The sequence below is a fragment of the Aplidium turbinatum genome, chromosome 2 (assembly GCF_918807975.1).
Source record: "Aplidium turbinatum chromosome 2, kaAplTurb1.1, whole genome shotgun sequence".
Classification (NCBI taxonomy): Eukaryota; Metazoa; Chordata; class Ascidiacea; order Aplousobranchia; family Polyclinidae; genus Aplidium; species Aplidium turbinatum.
In genome coordinates, this window is record NC_137473.1 from 1,040,565 (window position 1) to 1,065,163 (window position 24,599).

Consider the following 24,599-nt stretch of genomic DNA (forward strand, 5'->3'; position numbering starts at 1 on the left):
ATCACATAATCAGGTTGTATTTCGTCATGTCCTTGATTGGCAAGATCACGATTGTATTCAACCTGGCTTTGGTCATCATGATTGTCCTGATGACATTCATTTTGTTTGTGTGCTAAAGAAGTGAATGACTTAGCATGATGCTCCTCGTGATATTCAGGGAATGATAGCTCACCACCTCCATCATCGTGATATTTATGAGAAGAATCACATGATTCTTGAGTAACACAACTATCGGAGCTTTCATATTCTAATAATTCCTTATCGCAGACCTGATCAAGTTCAATGCGTGATAAATATTGTTCATGAGGAGACAGATCATCAACTAGCATCGGAACTGGTGATGTAGGTCGATCGATTTCAGTAATTTGGGAGTCTTTCTGGATTACTGCAGTTCCTGGTGTTCCATGGTCATTTTCGCTAAAGACCAGCTCAGAATCTGACAACGTATCAGACTCAACAGCGTGATAGTGTTCAGGTTGGTCGGAGAGGTGGTGTGTCCTGCTGACAGGATTAAAATGAGCTCGTTCGTGAGATTTGATTGCTTGACTTGCCACTTGAACTGATTCATTCGTCACAGAAGAAGTCAAATCATCTGAGCTATCTGGTCTTGGAGACTCCATAGGGGAAGAGTGTATATTGGGATGTGGAACATGGTCAAATGATTTTTCTGTTTCTGATTGATCATGCAAATGATCTAAAGGAAAAAAGGGCTTGGATGATCCAGGGCCATCCATGGCGTTCAAAGTAGAGCAAACATCTCCGTGGACAGTAATATTGTAATCACATGTTTCAACTCTTTTGCTAACATCCATGTTTATCGGTAGATTTTCAATGTTACCAGGACTGCCAGATCTGATGGATGAAACGATTGCGTGGGATGCATCGGTGCTTTGCTCTTGTTTAAAGTTAAATTTGTTTTTTCCGTCTGGTTTGTTCTGCGATAAAGCACTGATGATGTCACAAGTATAATTATCATCCACAATACTAACAGGAGCATCATGATCAAGAGAATAATTTTCTTCAACAATTGGAGTCAGATCATCATGTTCTATGAAGTTGGATTCCACAGCTTCGTCCCAAACATACTGCCGCATCGTTTCCTCCTGAGCAGCATCCGACTCAACCGGACTCTGCTCCTCAATGATCGTTTCATTGACACTTTCTGCATTCTCGCTTCTCGGTAAAGTAGACAACATGTCAGTTGAAACACACTCCACGCCAACATCCTCATCACGTGATGTCTGAAATTCATCAATCTGGTTTGAAACTCGCTCGGTCGACAATGAAGCATCACAATCATATCCACCTCTTTGTGATGGATACAAAGAAGTTTTTTCAACTTTAATGTTTTGATCTTCATCCTCGCTTTCAGAACTGCTGATTCCATGATCTGGAGTTCCAACTAGTGTTGACTGGCTGTCTTTGTCATCACCTGAATCATCATCATTTTCTGGATGGTTTTCATCATGCTCTTTCACACCTTTATGAAGCATTTCATCATGTTCTTTCACATCTTCATGAAACAGTTTATGATCTTTCACATTTTCATGAAACATTGCATGATCTTTCACATCTTCATGAAATATTTCATGCTTTTTCACATCTTCATGAAACATTTCATGATCTTTCACATCTTCATGAAATATTTCATGCTCTTTCACATCTTCTCCTTTCCTAAGGAAAAAAAATAAATCTTCCCCAGCCACAGCATCGACATTGTCTACAATTGGTTTATTCATTTCAGCATCAGATTCGTGATGTAAAACTGGTGGATCTTCCTTACACGAAGAAGGTTTTGATGAGTTGCCATGACTAATCAGATGTTCATCATTCTGACTAGTCCATTGATCATCTTTCACATCAAGATAAAATGCACTTTGCTCACTTCTTGCATCCTCATCACTACGATCACCATCCGAGTACTGCGGTGATACAACGCTTTTTGTGATATCACAAATGCTCTCAACTTTGTATTCTGATGAAGTTGACGAAGAACGACAGTTGTCATTGACGTCTTCGTCACTTCTTGACAGAAGCAAACCTTCGTTAACATCACTGTTCAAAACAACTTCCTTTTCAATAGTAGAGTAAGATTTTGTTTGTGAATCGACGTGATGTGACTGCATGCTCAGTGGCAAGGAATCAACTTGGCTAGCTTCATCGTCGGTCCCAGTATTGGAACCGAGTTTATCATCAGCATCTAACTTGCTACCCGCATAAAGTGGATCGTGAGCACGCAATTCATTTTCTTCATCAGTTTCATCGCTTGTATGAAGTTCATCATCAGCACAACGATGCTCATTAGCTTGAAATTCATGAGCATGATCCATACTGTGATCACCATCACCCAGAAGTTCACCATCAACATGCATAACATCATGATAAAGATCATCATCATAAACTTTATCATCATCACGAACTTCATGATGAGTACAAATTTCGTCATCAGAAACATTTTTATTAGTGATGAAGTCACCCACCATGACATCACTACTTGTTTCGAGCGTCACCAAAATCTTCTCATCGTCATCTTGAGGGAGGTTATTAGATCTTCCTGCCACTCCCGTTGTTGATTCTCCTTCAGACACACAAGATAACTCTATGGAACCTTTGTCACCATGAGTTTCCTCCGCGTCATCACATCTGCGCTCCACCGACGAACGGCTGCTGCTTGAGCTGCATGAATAATCCAAACAATCTTTGTCTGTGACGTGACAAACTGAATCAAAACTCATCCGTGTCCTCTCAAGATGAGCGATCCCTTCAGCAACCACATCGCCACAATTTGGTTCGTTTGTGACGTCATCACATGTTGCTGTCAAGCCAGCCTCAGCACTCGTGACCTCATCAATCTCGGTCACTCTTGAAACTGGTTCAGTTTCAGCTAAATGAAGCTGGGTCGAAGCTTGTACAAGTGAAGCACATTCACGACTTGAGGTGATTAGAGATTCCTCCAAATCCTCTGTTGGCCTGCAATCCTCATTTGAAACCTCAACCGGAAATGAGACACACCGATTCAACCTGCCAGTGGTGTCACTACGGACGGACTCTTCGTTTGTCTCCAATGACTCTCCACTTATCTCAAGGTCATCAGCATCGCTGCCAGGGCGATCGTTCGACAAGAATTCTTTTGTGACCTTACTTTGCATCACTTCTTCGATGCTGACAGAATGATCAACATTCAAACTCTCCTCCAGCTGCTCATCGACTGAGTTGTAGCTGGACGGCAAATGGCTTACGTCATAATCAATAAATTTGCCAGTTGTGAAAGATTTATCAACTGGAGGTTCGCTGTCACTTTGGGAGGGTTGAACTGATACATTTTCGTCAGCGGGCTCTGAAGATGCATTGTCTTCTACGTCTAAATTTTGTATCTCAGAAACATCACCATAAGTTACTATGGAGCCTCCATCAGCAAGATCTGTGTTCTGCATCAGGAAACCAGCGACATCATCGGGGTCTTGAACAGGATCAGTTGCATACAAAGCATGAGAAGCATTTTCAAACTCTTCATTGATGTCATGATGATGCACTAAGATTCGTTTTTCAAGACTTACTTCGACAATGTTCTCATAAGAAAGCATTGCATCTTCATTACTTTCATCTTGATCTTTATCAGGGTGACCGCCTTCAAACCTGAGTTGATGAAAATGGTCGTTGGTTTCATCTTGTGTCTTTTCCTCCTGTGAAACGCCCGCATCATCGTGTGATGAACAGATGGGGGATCTTGGAGGATCACAGTCATCAGAGATATGTTTTACTTGGTGAGCTGCTTCCATAGAAAGACCCAAATTGAAGTTTTCAGAATGACATGATGAGGAATGCAAAGATGGCTTCGTTTCCAGGTTGATGACGGCAACTGCATCATCATCATCATCAGAGATCGCTGGACATTCATTTGCAACATCATCAACATTGAGTGATACTAGTGGGCCATCAACATCACCTCTCATAGAATCTTCTGGGGATTCCCTCTCCACATCTGACGTTTTCATGATGCAATCAAGATCAACACCGCTTCCATCTTCACCTATGGTAGCTCTCATGGTTGGAGTTTCATCAGTTGATAAAGTAGTTTCCTCTCTGAGATATTCATGACTTTCAGTAGACGTTTGCTCGGTACTCAAAACCAAATCAGTGTCACGTTGTGTTTCTTCATAAGAAGTTAAAGAAGAAACAGCAAATATTTTGCATTCGACATCATCAGCACATGTGGTTGACGAGTGAATGTTGTCATCATCAGTGGATTTTTCGCTTCTTGGATCTTGAAGAAGATGCTGGTGATCAACCACCTGTGGAGGAGATGACAAACATGGATGACTATCTGCTTCAGGAATACTGGAAGAGTCATCATCGCATTCCTCTTGCGATGCATCTTTAAACAATGAATCGGACTGTGGGGAGCTTTCGCGTGATTGGTTGCCGCTTTCATTCGTTGTACTTTGCTCTGATTGCTCCGTGATGTCACTGAGAACACGTGGTCGACTATCAACTGAGCTGTGATCCACGTCATCACAGCTATCTGGCGACGCTTCAAACAAAGCTGTCGAAGAGCAATTGTTATCCATCACCAGGTTAGAATAAAAATCTTCTTCATCTTTAGTTTCACTCCTACATCTTGTGTCCGTCTCTTCCACCACATACTTCACGTTCATTGCGGATGCTTCGGTCGATTTTGTGTCTTCATAATCAACATTTTCGAATTTGTTCATGTGACAAGAATCACTAACATCTCCATCCTTTTGAAGCACCACACTGCCTTCAGCTAGCTTGTCTAGCTCTTCTTGGGAACACTTGGAGATAATTACTTCAGGAACCAGATATAAGCTCTTGGAAGCATCACCAGTATTTCTTGAATTAGATTTGCCAAAAGATTCTGCTTCCAACTTCACAGTTTCAACAAATTCAACTTTTGTTTTTTCAGACATTTCAACCACTTTTCCATCAACGCAAGCTGACTCTGCGGTAGAACCTTTTATCTGCGACTGTGGGGAACTAGATTCCTCAGAAAATATTTTGAAATCCATCGTTTGAGAAGGCTGCGATTGAGCCATCTTTTCAACGTCTTCCTTGTAAAAATTCTTCTCCAGAATTTCAAATTCGCTTAATTCCTCCATCGGAGAAACACATGGATCCGATTCTTCCGGAACTTTATCTTCTCCTCTGCTGAGCTCAATGATAACATCCTTTCCACAAAAGTTCTGAATGGTAACATGATCAGAAACTTGCTCGTTAACTTCTGTTGGTTTGTGCGATATATTTTGTCCTTCGGCAGCCACATCTGAATGATCTCTGTCTTCATCTTCATGATCATCTCCATATTGAAAGCTAGCCTCTGAGTCGCCTTGGAGTAGCCTAGTTTCTTTCTCAGCTTCAACTAGCGTCATGGTTTTGAAATCAGAAAACGTTGTATCTACGGAGTTTCTAACTTCTTTCGAGCTGAAGAAACCACTAGATGTCTGACGTTGTTGGAATGACTCTTCATGATCAGTATCAAACACAACGAATTCTTGCGATTGTTCAACAATTTCCGCTTCCCAAAGTGTATGTTGGTCGCCACTTGATGGCAAGGGGGAGTGCTTCTGACGAGCAGGAGACTTGACTGGACTTCCACTTGGAGTTTGAACGCTTTCCCAAGCTCTCAGCAACTCGTGAACACTGTGATGCTCCTCCACAACAACGGGAGAGTGTTCCTTACTCTGCGACTCTTCATCAGAATGACGGCTATCTTTAGGACAATTGTCATATTTTAAAACTTCTTCCAATGTCTGACGTTTTGGGGATCTCAGCGGATCACGCGGAGGAGATGCTTCAAACAACGATTGCTTAAATTCACAGCTCGAAGTGATTTTTGCAGGACTTGAAGGAGATGTTATTTTTTTGAATTTTTCAACCTCTTTATGTAACTTTGTGGTTGCTGCTTCATAAGCTTTGATCCTCTGCTGGAGGGTGATCGGTTGTTCATCAGCCACCTCATCTTCAATACTTTGACAAGATTCGGAGTCAGATAAAGGAGGAGAGAAAGATACAGATCCCGTGTCGGAATCACTTTCCTCACTTGCGATATCTGAGCTTCTATCGGAAGAAACGTTGTCAATGGAAGATTGTAAAGTGATGTTCTTATTCAAGGCATGAAGAGGACTGATGCTGGAATCATCAATCACAGTCACATTTTCAAAAAACCGAACCGACCTAGCGGGAGTAACAGGTGGTTCTTTTACATCCACGTTCTCAACACTTTCAAGCTCCCCAGCATCTACACTCTCGTTTCTACAAGTTTCCGATGCAGACACGTGGTCATCTGCCTTGCTCGCGCTGTTCAGTGGAGCAGAACGCTTCGTCTCAAAAACTTCACTTTCTTCAACCAAGCGACCGCTTCCAGACAATGTCCTTGTTGCGTTGACCAAGCTATGACGATCCAAGTCATCAGAAAGAATCCGAGTTAATTCCTCATCGCAGTTGATATCTCTGATGGTATTTTCAATAACTTTCACGTCGTCTCGGTGAAGGATTGTCTCGGAAGCAACTTCGTTCACAGTATCCCTTTGTTCTTGTAAACGTGGAAGTTGCGTTTTTTCTACATCGGATGCAAGAAAATCGATCAAGTCGCATTTTAAAGATGAAGGATCTTCTTTTGAAGATTTAGATGAGGTTGCAAGTGGTATAGAATCCTTATCGTGGGAAGATTTGTTCGAAATAGATGTGAGATCGTTTAGGGAGCTACTCAAATGTGATTCTATTTTCTCCTCGAACTGAACCGAGAGAATGTCTTTTGATCTTCGATTGTGTAATTCATTATCAATTTCTTCTGAAAGGATGTCAAAATCTTTTGAAATTTTTTCCACCTCTTCAGGGGAGCGCTTAGCGCAGCCATGAAGTTCCAGCAATCCTCTAGCATCAGATGAAGGAGAATGATGAGGCATTTCCTCCACATTTTGCTTGAAGGTAAAAAGAGATTGTTTTATTTTTTGAGATGTAGATTCTACGGAATCAGAATTGAGCTTTTCTTCCTGATTCATCACAGAATGACTTTGATCAGTTGCGTCCTCCTGGTCCAACAGGGAATCTGAAACTTTGTTTTTCTCCTCTTCAAGTAAAATTGTATTTTCCGCATCCAGCTCATCACCAGACTCTAAAATCTCTTTGACAGCATGAAGACGATCTCGGACTTCCATCATAACTTCAGTGGTTTCTTTGACTCCAACGTCGTCTTTTCTATTCGCATCCACTTTGTCCTTCGAGTGTCCACCTCCTAACCTGTTTTCAACTCCTGGCTCCAGAATCGTTTTTACCTGTTGAAGTTTCTCTATGACCTCAACCATGTCCCTGGCAATCTCCTCTGGGGAGCTCTCCACATCATCCGGCACATCAACTGGCGATCCAGAAAAAGCAGCGTGGAAGAAAGAAATTATTTTTACATAATTGAGAAACCAATGAAGTTTGATTGCAAACCAAAATCAGTTTCTAAACATTTCTATAACTGGGCATTTACGTCGCACAAACGTAACCATTATCATCATTTCCTAATAAACTATGCTGTAATAATGCACAATGGTGATGTCACAATGCAACCAACCTGCAGAGGGATCGATGAGGTAATACCTCCGTTTCGCTTCAGCAACTTCTTGGGCCAGGCTGCTCGGCTTCCCATCTCCCACCTAGTGGCAATATGTAGTCATACGTTTGATCGTTATTACGTTTTATTAACGTTATTAGTACGCAAACAAACTAGAGCAGAATTATTGAAACTATAGCATGCACAACCACATTCCGTCCGCTGAAAGTTAATTTCAACCGTTTGGTTTCAATCATGTCACACAGTTGCATCGTCTTAGTTTGGGCCTTGGTGGAGCGGAGTTTGTTTTATCCCTTGGGGATGTTTATTGTTGCCTTCATAATTGAGGGGGATTCCCCAGAAGTATCTAACAAACCCCCCACAACCAACCCTAACAAGATGAATAGTTACAAGAGAAGAAGTGAGTGTTCATGCGCGCTGAGTTACCTGTAGGCGAGAGGTCACGTGATCTCCGTCCGAATCCGAATCCTTCAAGTCAAGAAATATTAACACGACTGCGTCATCGCTGATCACACTATCACTTTGTTACGTCATATGAAGTCAGTGTGATTATACAGTAGTCAACTAACTTCTTCTAGAGGAGTTGATTAAACATAGCTCATGCGAATTAAAGCAGGGTGAGTGATAAAGCTGGGTGAGTGAAAAAGGTGGGTGAGTGATAAAGCTGGGTGAGTGACAAAAGTGGGTGAGTGATAAAGCAGGGTGAGTGATGAAGCAGGGTGAGTGATAAAGCAGGGTGAGTGATGAAGCAGGGTGAGTGATAAAGTAGGGTGAGTGATAAAGCAGGGTGAGTGATAAAGCAGGGTGAGTGATAAAGCAGGGTGAGTGATGAAGAAGGGTGAGTGATGAAGCAGGGTGAGTGACAAAGCAGGGTGAGTGACAAAGCTGGGTGAGTGATGAAGCATGGTGAGTGACAAAGCAGGGTGAGTGATAAAGCAGGGTGAGTGGCAAAGCAGGGTGAGTGATAAAGCAGGGTGAGTGACAAAGCAGGGTGAGTGACAAAGCAGGGTGAGTGATAAAGCTGGGTGAGTGATAAAGCAGGGTGAGTGATGAAGCAGGGTGAGTGATAAAGCAGGGTGAATGATAAAGCAGGGAGAGTGACAAAGCAGGGTGAGTGATAAAGCAGGGTGAGTGATAAAGCAGGGTGAGTGATGAAGCAGGGTGAGTGATGAAGCAGGGTGAGTGACAAAGCAGGGTGAGTGATAAAGCAGGGTGAGTGATGAAGCAGGGTGAGTGACAAAGCAGGGTGAGTGACAAAGCTGGGTGAGTGATGAAGCAGGGTGAGTGACAAAGCAGGGTGAGTGATAAAGCAGGGTGAGTGGCAAAGCAGGGTGAGTGATAAAGCAGGGTGAGTGATGAAGCAGGGTGAGTGACAAAGCAGGGTGAGTGATAAAGCTGGGTGAGTGATAAAGCAGGGTGAGTGATGAAGCAGGGTGAGTGACAAAGCAGGGTGAGTGATGAAGCTGGGTGAGTGATGAAGCAGGGTGAGTGATGAAGCAGGGTGAGTGATGAAGCAGGGTGAGTGATGAAGCAGGGTGAGTGATAAAGCAGGGTGAGTGATGAAGCAGGGTGAGTGGTGAAGCAGGGTGAGTGATGAAGCAGGGTGAGTGATAAAGCTGGGTGAGTGACAAAGCAGGGTGAGTGATGATGCAGGGTGAGTGGTGCAGGGTGAGATCAAAAGAGTTACTTTTATTAGAAATCGAATTATTTTTACTCGTTTAATTTAACGTGAAGAGTCAGTGATGTCATTTTATGCAGGAAGACTTTTAAAGCACTATGAGATAAATAATGTGAAAGACAAAATACTGTACGATAAACAAAAGTGATTAATTTCATTATTCAACCCAAATATTTTATTGTCCATAATTTGCTTGCAGTAGAGAAAAATAAGTCAAGATACCAAATCAAAACAGCAGTATACATTTTAAATTTAATCCTGCAGGCTGCAACATTGGTGTTGAAGTCATATTAAGCATATTTCCTTCACACTTGAATTGAAGTCTGTTTTACATAGTTAAGAATTAGTAGACGAATCATAAGCATAAAGTAGGATGCCGGGACTGTTGGCCAATCCGTCACAATCTGTAGCACAATGCCGCCTATGACGAAATAACAGCACTCGAACATTCTCAACCAATCAACTCACCGGATCACAATGGGGAAGCTTGACGTTGAGGCTGCACAGGGTTTTTTTGGGCCCATGGGTTTTCACCGAACCCATGGGTAACCTGTAGAAGGTTAGACGGCCGCAGGGCTCTTGGGTCGAATCCCGAACCTGAGAAGACAGAGATGTTCTCACTGGAAGTCTCCACATAATGACTTGTCACTCATGAACTTGACTTGACTCTCATGACTTGTTACTGGAGGGAATTATTGCTTGTGATTTGTGATCTTGGGATCCAATTAAATGACAATTTATCGTGTAAATAAAACCCCATCTAGGTGTCCCAGCATACGCCGCAAGCCAATCGGGAGAGTTGAAAGCAATGACCAAGCCCATGATATGTGAGAATACGGCAAGTAACTGACCTTTGCTAACAGTTGTATCTTGTTGTCAAGACAGCTCCTGAAGACACACTTGTGATGTTGACCTGGTTTAAGAGGAGACGAGATGTTTCCTGAAAACTCCATCACCACTTCACTTCCCTCCATTATCTCAACATCTTTACTCCTGGCTACTTCTTCCATTCCCTCCTGTGATTCGAGCGTTCTCTCGTACCTAATGAGGCGATGACGTCACAAAGTTAGGAATGACTGTCGCGCGAGCAAAGGCTTAGCTCTCTTTTTAAAAAACGATTTTCTTTGGAAAACAATGTTTCAAACGAGGCTGTTTCGCTCACCTGTCATCAGTCGTGCAGAAGACTCGAAGTCTCGATTCCAGAGGATCACGTGACTTGGCGAAAACAATAAACTTGGCCATGTACGGAACGCGAGTGGCTTCGGCGTAGATTCGATTTGCGAGCGTGCACGACTCGGAAGGCTGGCGACAATCAATCAACCAGAACCTGGACAACCAATCAAGTTGTAAAAACAACCAGCGAAACGCAATTATTACGTGAAGAAGACCTCAGACGCTTTCACCACTAAGCCAAACTAATCAAAATTGTTCTTGATTCTTTAAAAGCACAAAATAGTTTTCCTAAAAACATGGAATGAAAGTGGTAGGACCCCTGGTACCTTGCAGACACTGTGGATGTGAAAGAGACGCAGTTATCTAGGAAGTTGAGAGGAGTTGATCCGGTAATATCTTCCCACTGAGCAGGATCAGATCCACCTGGAAGAAAATATGTTGAAAATTTTTGAAGAATGTCATTTGTCAAGTAAATACACGAAAGTATCCCAGAACGCAACAAAATATCCATTGTGTCCATCATTCATACATTATAACTTAACAATCATTCATTGTTAAGTAAAAATAGAAGTTCCAGATCATACCGAAACTTCCACGCACCATCCTGGCCGTTACCTGATATGCTGCAGAGTAAGCGAAGTGTGGAATCATCAGTTGAACTCAGATATTCTTTCATATCAGTTCCTTCTGTGGACAAGAAATAGTCAAAGAACTTTGCAGTGCACCACTCGGCCACATAGAGCGGCTACTCGAATATTGCAAAAAAGTTTTGTTTTGGAATTCTAGGGGAAAGACGCTGCAGAAAGATAAACTTTTCATCCGATATCGAGAAGAGGCCCAGTTGATGGATGGATGCCTCACCTGGTAGAGGGATTGAGAGTGTGATGGGTTTGTGGAACTTTCTCCTCCGAGGTTCAATTGTGAGCACAGAGCTTGCTTTCGCCTTCCCTCCAACAGCTCGTCGACTCATTTCGGATGTGATCGGAAGAACCTGGATGGAAAGAAAATGAAAGAAGATCCCAATCCTCTCGATGCTGCATAAAAACTCCAGGAAAAGTCGCAACAAACGACCCGGAAGCTTTGATGGTCGACAATTATGACATCATCAAGCATACGCGCCGACTTCCGGGGGGGGCCGGGGGGCGACGCCCCCCGTAAATTTATGGTTGAGGGACAACAAAAAAGATTATTGCAAGTGGTGTTTCAAAGATAAAACACTTCGCGAAAGAAATTTAGATAATTTAAACGGACTTAAAGAATGCCGAAAGCGAAAAAGAGCCTGCGTTGCTCTTGTCCGCAAAACAGCAGCTGATCACATGGCTTTCTCATACGGTATGGAAATTTCAAAGTAGGTGGTAGAGTAACTTACACTGTTGGAATAGTCACGTCACTATTCACTGCAATATTAAGCAAACCAGCTAAATTAGACGCGCTATTTTCAACAGGTCTTCCCGCTGTGAGATCAATTATAATTCAACAGAACGCATTGTTTTGTTCACAATGTGTGAGAATTCAATCATAAACCGATAAAAGAAAAGGTGTTTAATGGTCTTGGTCGCAGGTATTGCCTGCATTAACGACGTCTCTTACCGCTATTATCACCTAGCTAACCTGGCATCATTGTTTTATGCGGCCGCTAAAATTTGACATCGACTTCAACGATCATGGAATGTTACGTAATAAGAACGATTATATCCTACACGCAAAAATAAAAAAGTGACCTCTTAAAACAGCTCTTTCCGCTGTTTTGTCTGGTGAGCTTTGCATATTGTTCAACAAGTGCATAAAGCATTGACAAGTAATCATTAAATTTGAAAATTAAGTTTGAATCTTTGCAAATAAACGTATTCAAAACTTTTACTTCGGCCGACGCCATTTCAAACTCCGTAATCTACGTCGGCAATGATTTTGTCTCAGCAAAAATGTGTTCATTTTGAAAACTTCCGAGCTGGAGACAACAGCTTGTCCCGTGTATAAGTTGAACCTGTCTTTTTGAGGTGAAAATCACTTGCGAACATCTCGACCTATACTCGAGTAGGCTATATACGGTATTCGATAAAAGACTATTAAGACTCTCGATAAAAAACTGAAAGCACTTCGCCGTTGTTAGTGCTTTGAAAATAAGCAATTAGCGAAACGAGGTTAATAAAACTGATAGCGGGTTTTAACTTTGCTTGAGATCATGATTTTTTGCGTTTTATTTCGATAACTTCACTGTTTTGATCGTTGTTATTCATTCCCACGAAAAGGAAAAGAATTGTTTTCCAACTGTTCCAATTATGAGGTAACAATATCAAAGTTTTTACGTAAAACTAATCGTCTCAAGCAGCGTTCTAATAAATTCGGTTTGTGACCTAGGTTTCAATATAAACAAGACACTACAAGCTTAATTAAAGACTATTTTAATTGAGTAAAATAACGTTATGGTTATGACGTCATCACTTTTCTCGCCCCCCAAGGTTTTTTAAAAAGTCGGCGCCTATGTCATCAAGGTCACGTGAGCTTCTATTACACACAATAGCAATGACGTGCCTGCATTGATACGTTGATTTTCTTGGTCAATGAACCTTCTGGAAACTTTGCCTTCGCGTTCAATAGCACGCTTGAGTTAATCTCGCCTCCACTTGGACCAATCACAAGCGAGTCTTCGAGGGGGCGTGACACGACAGCAAAGTATCTTGGGAAGTCCTTGGTGATGATGCGGATGACGCGGCGAGACGCTAACTCTTCCGCTGACTCCAAGTCTAAACAATAAGCGATCACGTGATGCAGCAGACAACACAAATAAATCAAGACGACGATGTTCAAATTCCAGAACACATCTTTTATTGTTTCATCCCTCGAAGCCCCCCAGCCCCATACTACCTCGAAGCCCCCCAGCCCCACACTACCTCGAAGCCCCCCAGCCCCATACTACCTCGAAGCCCCCCAGCCCCACACTACCTCGAAGCCCCCCAGCCCCATACTACCTCGAAGCCCCCCAGTCCCATACTACCTCGAAGCCCCCCAGCCCCATACCACCCACCTTCATGCTTGAAGTTCTTCCGGAACTCTGCATCCGTACACGGCGCTTCATGGGCCTTCCACGTTTCCCCATCGTTGCTCCGTAGCACCACCATCTGGCGGTTGTTTTGATTAACATTGGCGTGGTGAGGAATCTCCAACGCCACTGGTCTGTGTTCAGATACATAATAATTGCATCATTTTAATAAAATTATAAAAATCCGAAACCTTGTTGTGCTCAACAACGTTTTCAACAACAAACAATTCGATGCCTGAATTTCCAAGTGCGCAAAGACTCATGCGGTCGCATGACTATTACTCCACGCGAGTACCTCAAAACTAGGTGATAATTATAAAAGAATAAAAACAGTTCTGTCAAGATTACAAGTAATTGTTCAAGCTGATGAAAATGACGTCGTTTAAATGAAGGTTCAATGTCACTGCAGGAAGTTGAAAAGGTTCAATGGCCTCCCCCATATGACAAGCGATCGAAAAATCCGATCTCTTGCAGTCTAGGAAACTTACAGCTATATTTGCATTGAGGTTTGAAATGAAGAACACAAAGTACTTGAAGATTCAAACCACAAGTAAGTTTTCAAAATTACGTCACAGGTTATGACGTCACAATGACACTGAAGTAAAATAGCAGTATCGTGGCAGACATGCACTAGGTTCCCGCTGATTGCAACACGTGCGCGAATAATTACACGATTATTATTCAATCATTGTTGACGTGAATTAACAAGACACCACTTGCAGACGACACAATGAGTTACCCCAAAAATGTGCTCTGCTTCGGCGCAAGCTGAAGCACTCCCGCGGCCAAGGCCTCCCCCTCCGTCATTGGGGGGGCATTTCGGGGGTTGTAGAGATGACTGAAGCAAAAAGGAAAAACTTCAGCAGTATATCTTAACCTTTGACCTCAACTACACTTGAACGTTTAAGGGACAAACAAAAGTGACGCGACAAAATGTGAAAGATCTGAACAAAGTTGCACATCCTGGCGCCACCTTTGCAATTGATGACTCGTTGCAGCCGGTAGAGGTTGATGGAAGCATTGAAGACTACATCAATCATCAACTGTTTACCAACAAAGCTTTGTATCGAATTCAAACTGATTGGCCGACCATGTCATGCATGAATGAACATCTCATCCACAACCTTACTATCTAGCATTGTGGTGACTATGAGATTGCCTCCAAGCAACTAACGGGCACCCGTTCAATGGGCAACCCTCGGATGTGTTTCGTAAAGTCAAAAGTTAAACCAAACGCAATTTTAAAATAGCTCAGTTGCGTCATGCATACGTTTGATAATGATGACGTATTGGTATCAATCATCACTTACTCCAGGAAGCTCCCTCTTGGTCCAACCTCCATCACTCTTCCTCCTCTCCCCTCCCCATCAAACACGGAAGGTTGGGGGGAGCGAGACGATGTGGGGCGTCGTCGGGCCAGGCGACAGGTGACCCTGGTGGGAGCTTGACAAGCTTTAGGGGGAACCAACACCCGAATGTTGGGATGCCTAGCTCCTTTCATTGCTCCACCCCTAGCGTCCACCATAAAAGAGACAAGGAATCTAAAAAGTTGAAATAAACATCTCACTTTGAGCCGGACTTTTCAGCATCACTGAAGCGATATCGTAAACAAATATTTTTAAGACAAAGCGATAGATTTCAGAATTTTAGACTAGAACTCCATGACGACATACCCGCTATGACAAGGAGAACTCCACAACGACATACCCGCTATGACAAGGACTCCTCCTGGACTTCACTTTATCATCATCGCTCACTGATGATGACCACGAGCGTCTCTTACCGTCGCTCAACGTCGCGTTTTGATCGAGTGTAGCATATCGCAAGTCCCTAACGAGGCGATACCGTATCAACATACAATCAATATGACAAGTTGGCTATTTAATCCCACAACAGGAAAGTGAACCACTGGCAACACTTAGTCATCAAGGAATTATTTATTCTTGAACTTTCTGAAACTAAACCGGACAAATTAGTTTTAGATTCAACTTTTAATCAAATGAGTTGAAAGTTTAAGTTACCAACAACCAATTGTTTGATCAACAATAATCGATGGAGAAGTGTCGAGCTATTGGCACTCACTTGCTGACCGCGAACATGGAAGCTTCCGTCGGAACAATGCTGTCGTCTCCAAGCTCTCTCATCTCATCGTTAGTGAGGAATCTTCCTCCTCCAGAGTGCTCGTCTCCTGCAACCACGTAGTCAACATCATTACCTGCTTCTTTCAACTACAAGATCGCGTCAAACAAACAGTGACGTTGATTTAAGTCGCCGTTGCGAAGAATTTACTATGACGTAACAGCGACGTCCTGTCATCATGTGACGCAAATAACATAAGAATGGGCGCGGCTATGACAACTCACCTACCCTGTTGCTAGGTTACTTGCTTCGCTACTGCGATATCAACGCTGCTGATCACTAAACCAGTTATCGCCTTGTCAACCAAGTAAGCTTGCAGTGCAACCCGCAAACAACAAGCTAGCCCCAGGCGAGGTTTAAAATTCCTCATCCAAACGAATCCAGGTTCAAAAACAATCAGGTTTAGTAACTAAATAAAAATCATTTGAAATTTGAAATACATTTTATTGGTTATGAAACCTGATTGTTTTCATTTACTGATTTTATTCGTTTGGTTGACTTGTGCAGTGTGCACCGCGCCCACAAATTGATATGAAGCGCGATTGTGAACGGTAGATGCTCTCCATCTGCACCATTGAACCATCTGCACCATTGAACCATCTACAGTGCGCCATTTGTCATCTCGCCATTATCCAACTATCCTGGCTTCCACGAATTTAACATGACGTCACGACCCATCGAGCTAAAGTATTGCGTCATCGCATCACTTACCTTCGTCATCAGATGCATCAGACAAGAACCCTTCGTTGACGGTTTCTGGAATGTTGTACTTGCGCTTTTCCTCGCTCACCTAAAAATTATAAATATTTGCGTTGTTTCTTCGTCGTATGTCATCATCTCTGTATCCGACGTTGAGCGCATATGTCGTGTCTTGCATTATGACGCGCTAATTTCAAGTCCATCACTGCTGGATAAATGAGGAGGAACTAACAAAAGTGAATGCCATGAAAGTCTGGAGGAGCAAGGTCCGGATATGGTGACCTGTTCAATGAAGCTCATCTTAAAATGAACAAAAATTCAGGAGGATCTTATTCTCAAGAAATGTTCAAATGGAAAAGTCCAAGAAACCACTGAACATTCTGAACAAGCTCTAGCGCTGGTTGCCATGGACATGCCATGGCAACAACCTTGCGCACCAAATAACAAGTGTCGGGTCGCCTGATATCCGGGAACTGGGTTTGAACAATAATTTCATTTAATAATAAAGTTTCATTCTTGTGCATTTCGTTTTTCAATTCATTGTGTAGATCAGTTATTTTCAATGTAGATGTTATTGTAAAATTAGTTATTTTCATTACTTGAAAAGGGCTAACTTGAGTATGGCCGAAAACGATCGTAGTTTATAATTTATGTTCACTCTAATTGTATGAAGTGAAATGCGTGTGGTTGCTTGGTTTTATCTGTCTATGGTTGAAGAAAGTCACTTCTCTACCAAAATTGAACAATAATTAATCAACATCTTCAACCAATCACACAATCGAAGCAACGAACCGTGGTGGTGATCTCTGTCGTCACTGTTTCCAACGTGTCCACCAGGGTGACGTAACCAAGCCGCTTAGCCAATGACAGCGCAGTATTTCCACTCTGCAAACGTCATTATCCATTAATCACCATACTCACTTGGAGGCCACGTAGGCTACACGATGATATGACAGGTGGACTCGCGACAAAGTACAAACAATGCCATTGTAACGCAACAATACTTACATTGGTCAGTTCATTCGGGGACGCCCCGTACTTGAGAAGTAGATTGACCACATGAGTGTGCCCTTGCTGGGAAGCCTGGTGCAGGGGGGTGTACCCGTTCTAAAAGTGTTTGCGTATGTTAATATTACGTCACAATCATTTCGATGACAACTTTACGTCTTTGAATAAAGTTGATCAAAGCGTCACCTTTGTCTTTGCATTGACCTTGGCCTCGAGGGAGAGTAGGTAGTTAGCCACATTGATGTTGCCATGATGAGAGGCAATATGGAGTGGGGTGCATCCTGTAAAGGAGAGAACTGTCACGTTTCATAAAGGAATAAGTCAAATATTGACCACGTAAAGTTATCAACTCATGAATAACTAGCTCCAACAGAACTATCAATGGTCAATGGATCGTTCTTGACATCATCCTCCTAAACTAACGCTTGAGTTCATACCAATGGCTGTTGATAACTGCATTAACCAACATCTGGTGATGAGGAAGTGCTCACCTGATCTTGTTAAAGGGTCAACGAGTGCTCCATTGTCGTAAAGAAGCTTAGCGACCGAAACGCGATCCTCCTGTGCTGCCAGGTGCATCGGAGTCAGTCCATGCTGCAATTGCAAGATGACAAGTCATCATCTACCATATTGTGCCATCACTAACACGACGTCTACGTCGTGAGGTACAACTAAATAAAAAAAATCGAAGTGAAGGCAACCATCAAATCAGATTCAATGACGGTATAGACTGGTTGTCATGGAAACGGGGAATTACCTTAGCAGGAGCGTTGACGTTCGCATCTTTGGCAAGGAGGATGCTGCACATGTCAGTATGTCCTTCCTGGGAGGCGAGATGGAGAGGAGTCACATCCATTCTCGTCTTGGAGTTTGGTGATGCTCCATACTCCAGGAGCGTGAGAGCAATTTCCATCTGGTTCTTCATAGCAGCGATATGAAGAGGAGTGTATCCGTTCTATGGAGGAGCACATCAGCTCAGTAAGCGACAGCATACGTCATCATGAACTCATCGGTCAATCAACATCGTGCAAGATGACGTATGCTCTAATCACGTCACATGATTACGTCATTACAGATTTCCAGAACTCACCTTTCCTGAGGCATGAGGAGAAGCCCCATTTTTGAGAAGCAATAACGCCACTTGCTGGTTGTCGTAATGGGCAGCCACGTGTAGGGGGGTTAGTCCATCCTGTGCAAGACATGTTCGTGACCGATATGCAACAAGTACTCGAGCTTCAATCACGCTGAAACTCTTACAAGGGTAAGTCAGCTTTCTCAAACAAAACTTCACCGGTGTAACAAATAATAAATTATGAGACCGATATGATAAATCTATGTTAATAGATGCAACCGACCGTGATCGATAGGCAACAGGCCGTGACCGATACGATACAGACCGGCATGGGATCGAAACTAATGTTGTCATTTTTTTTTTCAAATAAAACTTCACAGTTAAAATAAGTCAACGAAACAGCATCAACGAATTATCACAACACTTCCGAGTACCAAAAGCACATCACCTTTCCACTGGAATCCGGAGATGAAAACATCTTCAGGAGGAGATTGGTCACTCCCAGTCTTCCATACTTGGCTGCCAAGTGAAGAGGAGTGAATCCTTTCTGAAATTTCATATAACGCCACAGTCATGAAGTGCTTCGAACTCGAATTAAAATTGTTTTGTCAAAGTCAATCATGAAAGTGCGATTGTTACATGCGAATACGAGCTATTGTGATGCAATTTCGTCGTGGAAACTCTAATTGCAAACTCCGGGAACTGAAAGTCGGTTAGTTGAAAATAATAGACTCAATTAAAAGAGGTTTCTCAAAACATTAGGAACGTGACATACCGCGTCGTGTGTGTGTGCACACAATGCAATGAACTTTGAAAAGCCACGAATACCTTTCTGCATATACTGTACATAGGTTCGAGTCATACCTTTGTTTCAAAGCCGACCGACGCATTGTTTTCCAACAAAACCTCGCAGATTTCCACATGACCTTCCCTGGCGGCAACATGCAGAGGAGTATATCCATCCGCCATTCTCTCGTCGACGTAAGCCTCGTTCTGCAATGTCGTAACAATGACGTCCGCATGACTACGTATAATTGTGAGCGTTCATTGGTCAAGAGGTCACTTGATTGTAATCAAAGGAATCGAGCAGAAACTCCTAAACTTATTGATTGATTGAATCTTTATCCTCGGACTGGAAAAGCTTCTTGCAGAGCTTAATCCTGCCAGTTTCGCATACTTGTAGACTGTAGAGGCTTTGAATCACTGACGCAGGCCCGGTCACCGAGATTGACAGAGTAAAGTTTCCGATTGTTGAAGTCTTGTTGCCGGGGAACTATTCCATCCATTAGATGCCACTGAATGGAGAGCAGTCCTTAACGTGCGTTGCTCAAGCGCACACCCCGAGAGTCGAACCAGCGCCGCTTGATCTTGAAGCTTCTTCGTTCCAGAAGTGACGCGCTAACCAATTGAGCTATCGGGGCGGTACCCATGAGCTATTGTGAACAAAACAAACGCAAGACGAGATCGGCAGCTTTACGCACAAGAGGTTTTGTTTCAATGGACTTCAGCGACATTATTGAAGTGTGGTTGGGATCAAGAAACGACCCCGAGGCGATCCCAACGGTACAGAGGTTGGATTCGAGGCACCTGTCGTTATATCCCCACCTTCAATCATGACGACACAACAACCCGCTCTAGGTGGGAATCGAACCGATGCCATCAGTTGCTTTCACACCCGTCACACTGTAGCAACTTGCCCCAAGATAACTTCGGTGCGATTGTTGCGCGTTTATGAAGTTCATCCGGAGGATCTGTTGGCGACGAGTCTGATCATAAACGAGGAAACTCCAAGATCAAGCGACGCTGGTTCGACTCAGTGTGTGCGCGTTTAGCGGCACTCAGTGGATGGAATAAATAATTCATAAACAACTCGGAAACTTCACTCTGTCAATCTCGGTAACCGGGCCTACGTCAGTAGTTCACAGCCTCTGCACGTATGCGAAACTACCAGGATTAAACTCTCAAAGAAGATTTCCCAGTCAGAGGATAAAGATTACCTCAATCAATCATCGACAGAAAAGTTTTAATGTTCGCTTCTAACTTGGATATCATGCTTTAAGTATTAGATGGATGCGAATCCTGAACTATATGCCAATGAGAATAACGAAAATGAAGAGGATTAACAAAACTTGGTTCAGACGGAAAACGATGAGAGTCAATTGGACTGTGTTAAGATTACTAATGACTTTGACTAGGGCAAGTTTTTATTGACCGCAAAAAGGAAAATATTTGAATTTATAATTTGAAAAAATTGGCTTTATTAACCAAACCGAAATTTTGACTGAGAGAACCACCGTTTCTTGTTTTATGTTTAAACGACGGCTGCATTAACGACAAAGAAATTTAAATCAACCCAAAACTATTAAAATCTTCAACAGAACATAAGCTATTCAGCTCGTCTGAAGGCGATGCAAGCAGGTAACTAACTCCACAAAGAACGTTATATCTACCAAGAACAAGATTTGAAATGTAACATAATGGAATTAATGTTTCACACTTTCAGCATTAAAAGGTTCTGTCATTGGCCAGAAGTATCAAAAAACTATTTTTTTACAGAAGCAGTCGTGGGCTGACAGTGTTGGAGTAAACTGTGCTGATGAAATATCTGGTTTTCCCATGTTCATTATTCTAGGAATGTCATTTTTTATTTTTAACAATTTTGTTTCATTACAACGGTAGGCTACACCTACGGTATTGCACAATTGGTTGGTGTGAGGTAGCCATCTGTACTCAGAGTCAGCACAGATTGAGATTGATGAAGAAGTTGTTGATGTAGCCTATCAGTTTTTTTTTTTTCAGCATTTGGACTGGTTGTATGAATTACATAAAATTGACTTCATAAACTTAAAATTTAAAAATTGACCTAACGATAAAAATTGACCTATGATTTTGACACTTACTCCTTCTTTCCAGATCTCTCACTTAAAACCAAACCTAAATAACTTACTAAGAAAATCTTGACTTTACTTGCCCTACTAACGCTTTCGAGTGTAAACTTGGCCCATGAATCCCTGACTTGGCCTCTCGATGAGATCTCTCGTGAAAAGGCAATTTCATTGGGATAGGTGTGAGGTTTTTATCGCAAGCGCGGAATTGAAAATTTAGTGATGCAACGACTCCCTGGCCAGAGGCATCAGGGGAATGTAGCCTATGCCAAAAATTTTTGCAAACTCCCACTGATGCATTTCGTTTTCAATTCATTGCGTAGATCAGTTATTTATTTTCAATGTAGACGTTATTGTGAAATCAGATTTTTTTTTGTTACTTGAAAAGGGCTAACATGTGTATGGCCGAAAACGTTCGTAGCTTATGTTCAGTTTAATATATTATGTTAAATGCCGTGTGGTTGCTTGGTTTTATCTGTTTATGGTTCTAGAAACATGGACTAATACGAAATTTTAAAGTGAAGTGAAAATAGTGAAAGACAAATGGTCGTACAAATCCATGGTACGGTCATGCCTATGTAACCAGGTCTATGATGACGGAAGTTGATCACAATATGCAGCTTCAGGCGCAGTTGGAGACTTTTAAGATTACTCTGAGACTGAACGTAGCATCCCTATCTAAAGCTCCGCGTCACATGCAAACAATTCTGTCATCATAGATCCTAAGCTGCCCACACCAAATGAAGTCGATATTGTGATGTCATCTGGTGACGTAATAATCGAGAGATAGAAGCCAATACCTTGATCAAAATCTTGACGATATCCAGCTTGTCCAACCTGGCCGCTAGGTGGAGGCAGGTCTGTGACTCCTGTAAATTCAACCAATAGAAACAGTCCAACATCAGGCTCCGCCCACAAGTTTAACCAATGGTATTAAAAGTTAACTTTTACAATAACCTTGTTTTTGTAGCAATAGATTGGGTTTCGCTTTTAGCAGCATGATCGTTGCGTCCTTCACAAAGTAAATATCAACGACCTGTTTTAGTCTGATGCTGCAATTCGCTGTCACCAATGCGAACTCGCAGCATCAGACTGAAACAGGTCGTTAATATCCACATTGTGAAGCCTGTTGTTGCTGCAATAAACAATTGACCGATGCAGTATTCGACCGAGAAAGGGTTTCGAAATTGGAACAACATGGTTGTCTTGACACTCACCTCGAAGTAGATTCCCTCCCACTCCTTGCAGCGTGAACAACAAAGTTAATTATGACAACACAAACAACTGCATCACATACCGTTTTATTTATACAAGTCACAAAAGTTAAAAACAAATGGAAACACTGAGGAACGTTCTCGCTCGGTCGGCCCCCTCCCATTTTGTAATAAATTTGCCGCCAATGTCGGAAGCATTCCCGCGAACAGATCAGACGCTGGGTGGCGGTAACAACCGACGCGGGAATGTTCCTCTTGTCACAAAGATGACGAAACAATTGATGCAACACAGTACAAAATGAAATGGCGCCACCTTGCGATAAAACGAGAGCATAAATTTCATGCATGACTGCACATTGAATAAAGATATTTGGAAACACTGTCGCAGATAATTTGATCGATACTCGGCTTATTTTAAAAACTATCAAAGCAAGCAGCCATGCAACTGACAGTCCCAACAATGTCGGGCTTGAACGTTCCCCAGTTGTGACGTCACGTCGGTGACGCGTCGACGACGTCAGACGACACTACGTCATGCACCTGTTTTCTCGCGTCGGGTTTCGCTCCATGACGCAATAAGAAAGTGACGATATCGGTCCGTCCAGCCCTGGTGGCCATGTGTAGGGCGGTCTCACCTCTCTGCAACACAACGTCATAAGTTACAGGTGGCGGCGTAAAAGCCCTGTAGGGGTAGGCCCTACACTGTACGGCTGTTTGAAACCAATCAAGTTTTTACTTGAAACGAAATTTTTCATCAAGAAACTCAATTCGAAACGAAACTAAAACAAACGAATTTTTCAGAAAATAAAATGAAATTCCTTGAACTGAAAAAAACTCAGTTTCGCTTTGAAAGTTATTTCGAAACGAAAGAATTTGGCGTCGAAACAAAATATTATGAAAATGTTAAACATTTCGAATCATAAATATTTCGCGTCGTCATTGCCACTGAAGTATAATGCCGAGTCATGGTCGTCATTGCCACTGAAGTATAATGTCGAGTCATGCTCTCTTGCTAGGTTGAAGTAACAGATAATTAATCCACCGAGGGAGGGGACAAAACGATCCAGAAACCATCCTCTGCATAGAATGTCCAATGTCGCTGATCGAATAACCACACTGTGTGGAGACTAACTAATTATGTCAGTAATAACTTCATCGGCTACGTCATATTGACGTGGACTTACCACATTGACGGTGTTTAGTTGTGCGTTCCTATCCACCAGGAGTTCCACGATTTGGGAGTGCCCCATGAAGCAAGCGATGTGGAGAGGGGTGAGTCCGGACTAAGAAGACAACAAGATGGTTAGTCGGTGGCAAGGTGCGATACCAGGCCGGACAAGTCACCAAACTGAACACTTGGTTACACTGGTCGGGTAGGACAAGTGAGATTCAGAATGATCTGACACATACACACACACACGAGCCGATCTGCTAAAAGTGACATTTTAACATCAAACCATAACGTTGTATAGCAGAAAGCACATCACACCACACAACCAAGCCCGCGTTCGAATTATCGCGGCGTGACGACATCATTGCGATGTGTGGCGGAAATCAACCAATCTCTACGTCATAATACGTCATCGCAATGTAAGACATCCCACCTCAGTGAGAGCTTCCTTGTTGGCGTGGTAGAGGAGGAGCAACTCTACAACTTCTATCCGATTCTTCTTGCACGCCACGTGGAGGGGAGTGAAGCCATTCTAAGGAGGATGTTGATTATTAAGATGAGGATGCAGTCACAATGGTTATCACGTCACAATTGTCAATAATTACATTGAAGAGACGATTAACAAATGTTAAGGTAAGAAAGCAATTAGTTAGTTGATCGTATTTGAAGAACCCACCAGAGCCTTGAGATCGACGTATGCGCCGTGCTGGAGGAGCAACTTGACGACCTCTGTGTGGTCACAATGGGAGGAGATGTGGAGAGCACTCAGGTAGTCCTGGATGGAAACGACTTCCATTAAATTTGAAGATAAATTGAGCAGCTTTGTTCATTTTTACCATTAATTGAACAAAACTTGAAGAAGCCGTCGGCGGGCGAAACGTCGGGAACAAAATTTTTATCGCTAATGAATGAAATTGAAACTCAAGCAAGACATAAATCAAATA

General features: G+C 42.6%; 1 protein-coding gene across 1 annotated transcript in view; it reads right to left on the reverse strand.

Annotated features, from left to right (window-relative positions):
- Positions 1-24,599, reverse strand: part of LOC145765542 (uncharacterized) — a 45,334-nt gene that overhangs the window by 14,047 nt on the left and 6,688 nt on the right. The window contains exons 11-38 of the mRNA XM_082577379.1: positions 24,332-24,430; positions 24,089-24,187; positions 23,669-23,767; positions 23,025-23,123; positions 22,071-22,139; positions 19,250-19,378; positions 18,834-18,932; positions 18,404-18,502; positions 18,071-18,268; positions 17,805-17,907; positions 17,500-17,594; positions 17,314-17,412; positions 17,098-17,190; positions 16,318-16,396; positions 15,550-15,655; positions 15,175-15,297; positions 14,778-15,008; positions 14,207-14,305; positions 13,453-13,601; positions 12,960-13,171; positions 11,289-11,418; positions 11,043-11,114; positions 10,754-10,850; positions 10,417-10,581; positions 10,106-10,295; positions 9,723-9,851; positions 8,003-8,044; positions 7,577-7,658 (exon numbers count right to left, since the gene is read on the reverse strand). Coding sequence (XP_082433505.1) covers positions 7,577-7,658; positions 8,003-8,044; positions 9,723-9,851; positions 10,106-10,295; positions 10,417-10,581; positions 10,754-10,850; positions 11,043-11,114; positions 11,289-11,418; positions 12,960-13,171; positions 13,453-13,601; positions 14,207-14,305; positions 14,778-15,008; positions 15,175-15,297; positions 15,550-15,655; positions 16,318-16,396; positions 17,098-17,190; positions 17,314-17,412; positions 17,500-17,594; positions 17,805-17,907; positions 18,071-18,268; positions 18,404-18,502; positions 18,834-18,932; positions 19,250-19,378; positions 22,071-22,139; positions 23,025-23,123; positions 23,669-23,767; positions 24,089-24,187; positions 24,332-24,430 — 3,286 coding nt within the window. The remainder of the gene's footprint in view (positions 1-7,576; positions 7,659-8,002; positions 8,045-9,722; positions 9,852-10,105; positions 10,296-10,416; positions 10,582-10,753; positions 10,851-11,042; positions 11,115-11,288; positions 11,419-12,959; positions 13,172-13,452; positions 13,602-14,206; positions 14,306-14,777; positions 15,009-15,174; positions 15,298-15,549; positions 15,656-16,317; positions 16,397-17,097; positions 17,191-17,313; positions 17,413-17,499; positions 17,595-17,804; positions 17,908-18,070; positions 18,269-18,403; positions 18,503-18,833; positions 18,933-19,249; positions 19,379-22,070; positions 22,140-23,024; positions 23,124-23,668; positions 23,768-24,088; positions 24,188-24,331; positions 24,431-24,599) is intronic.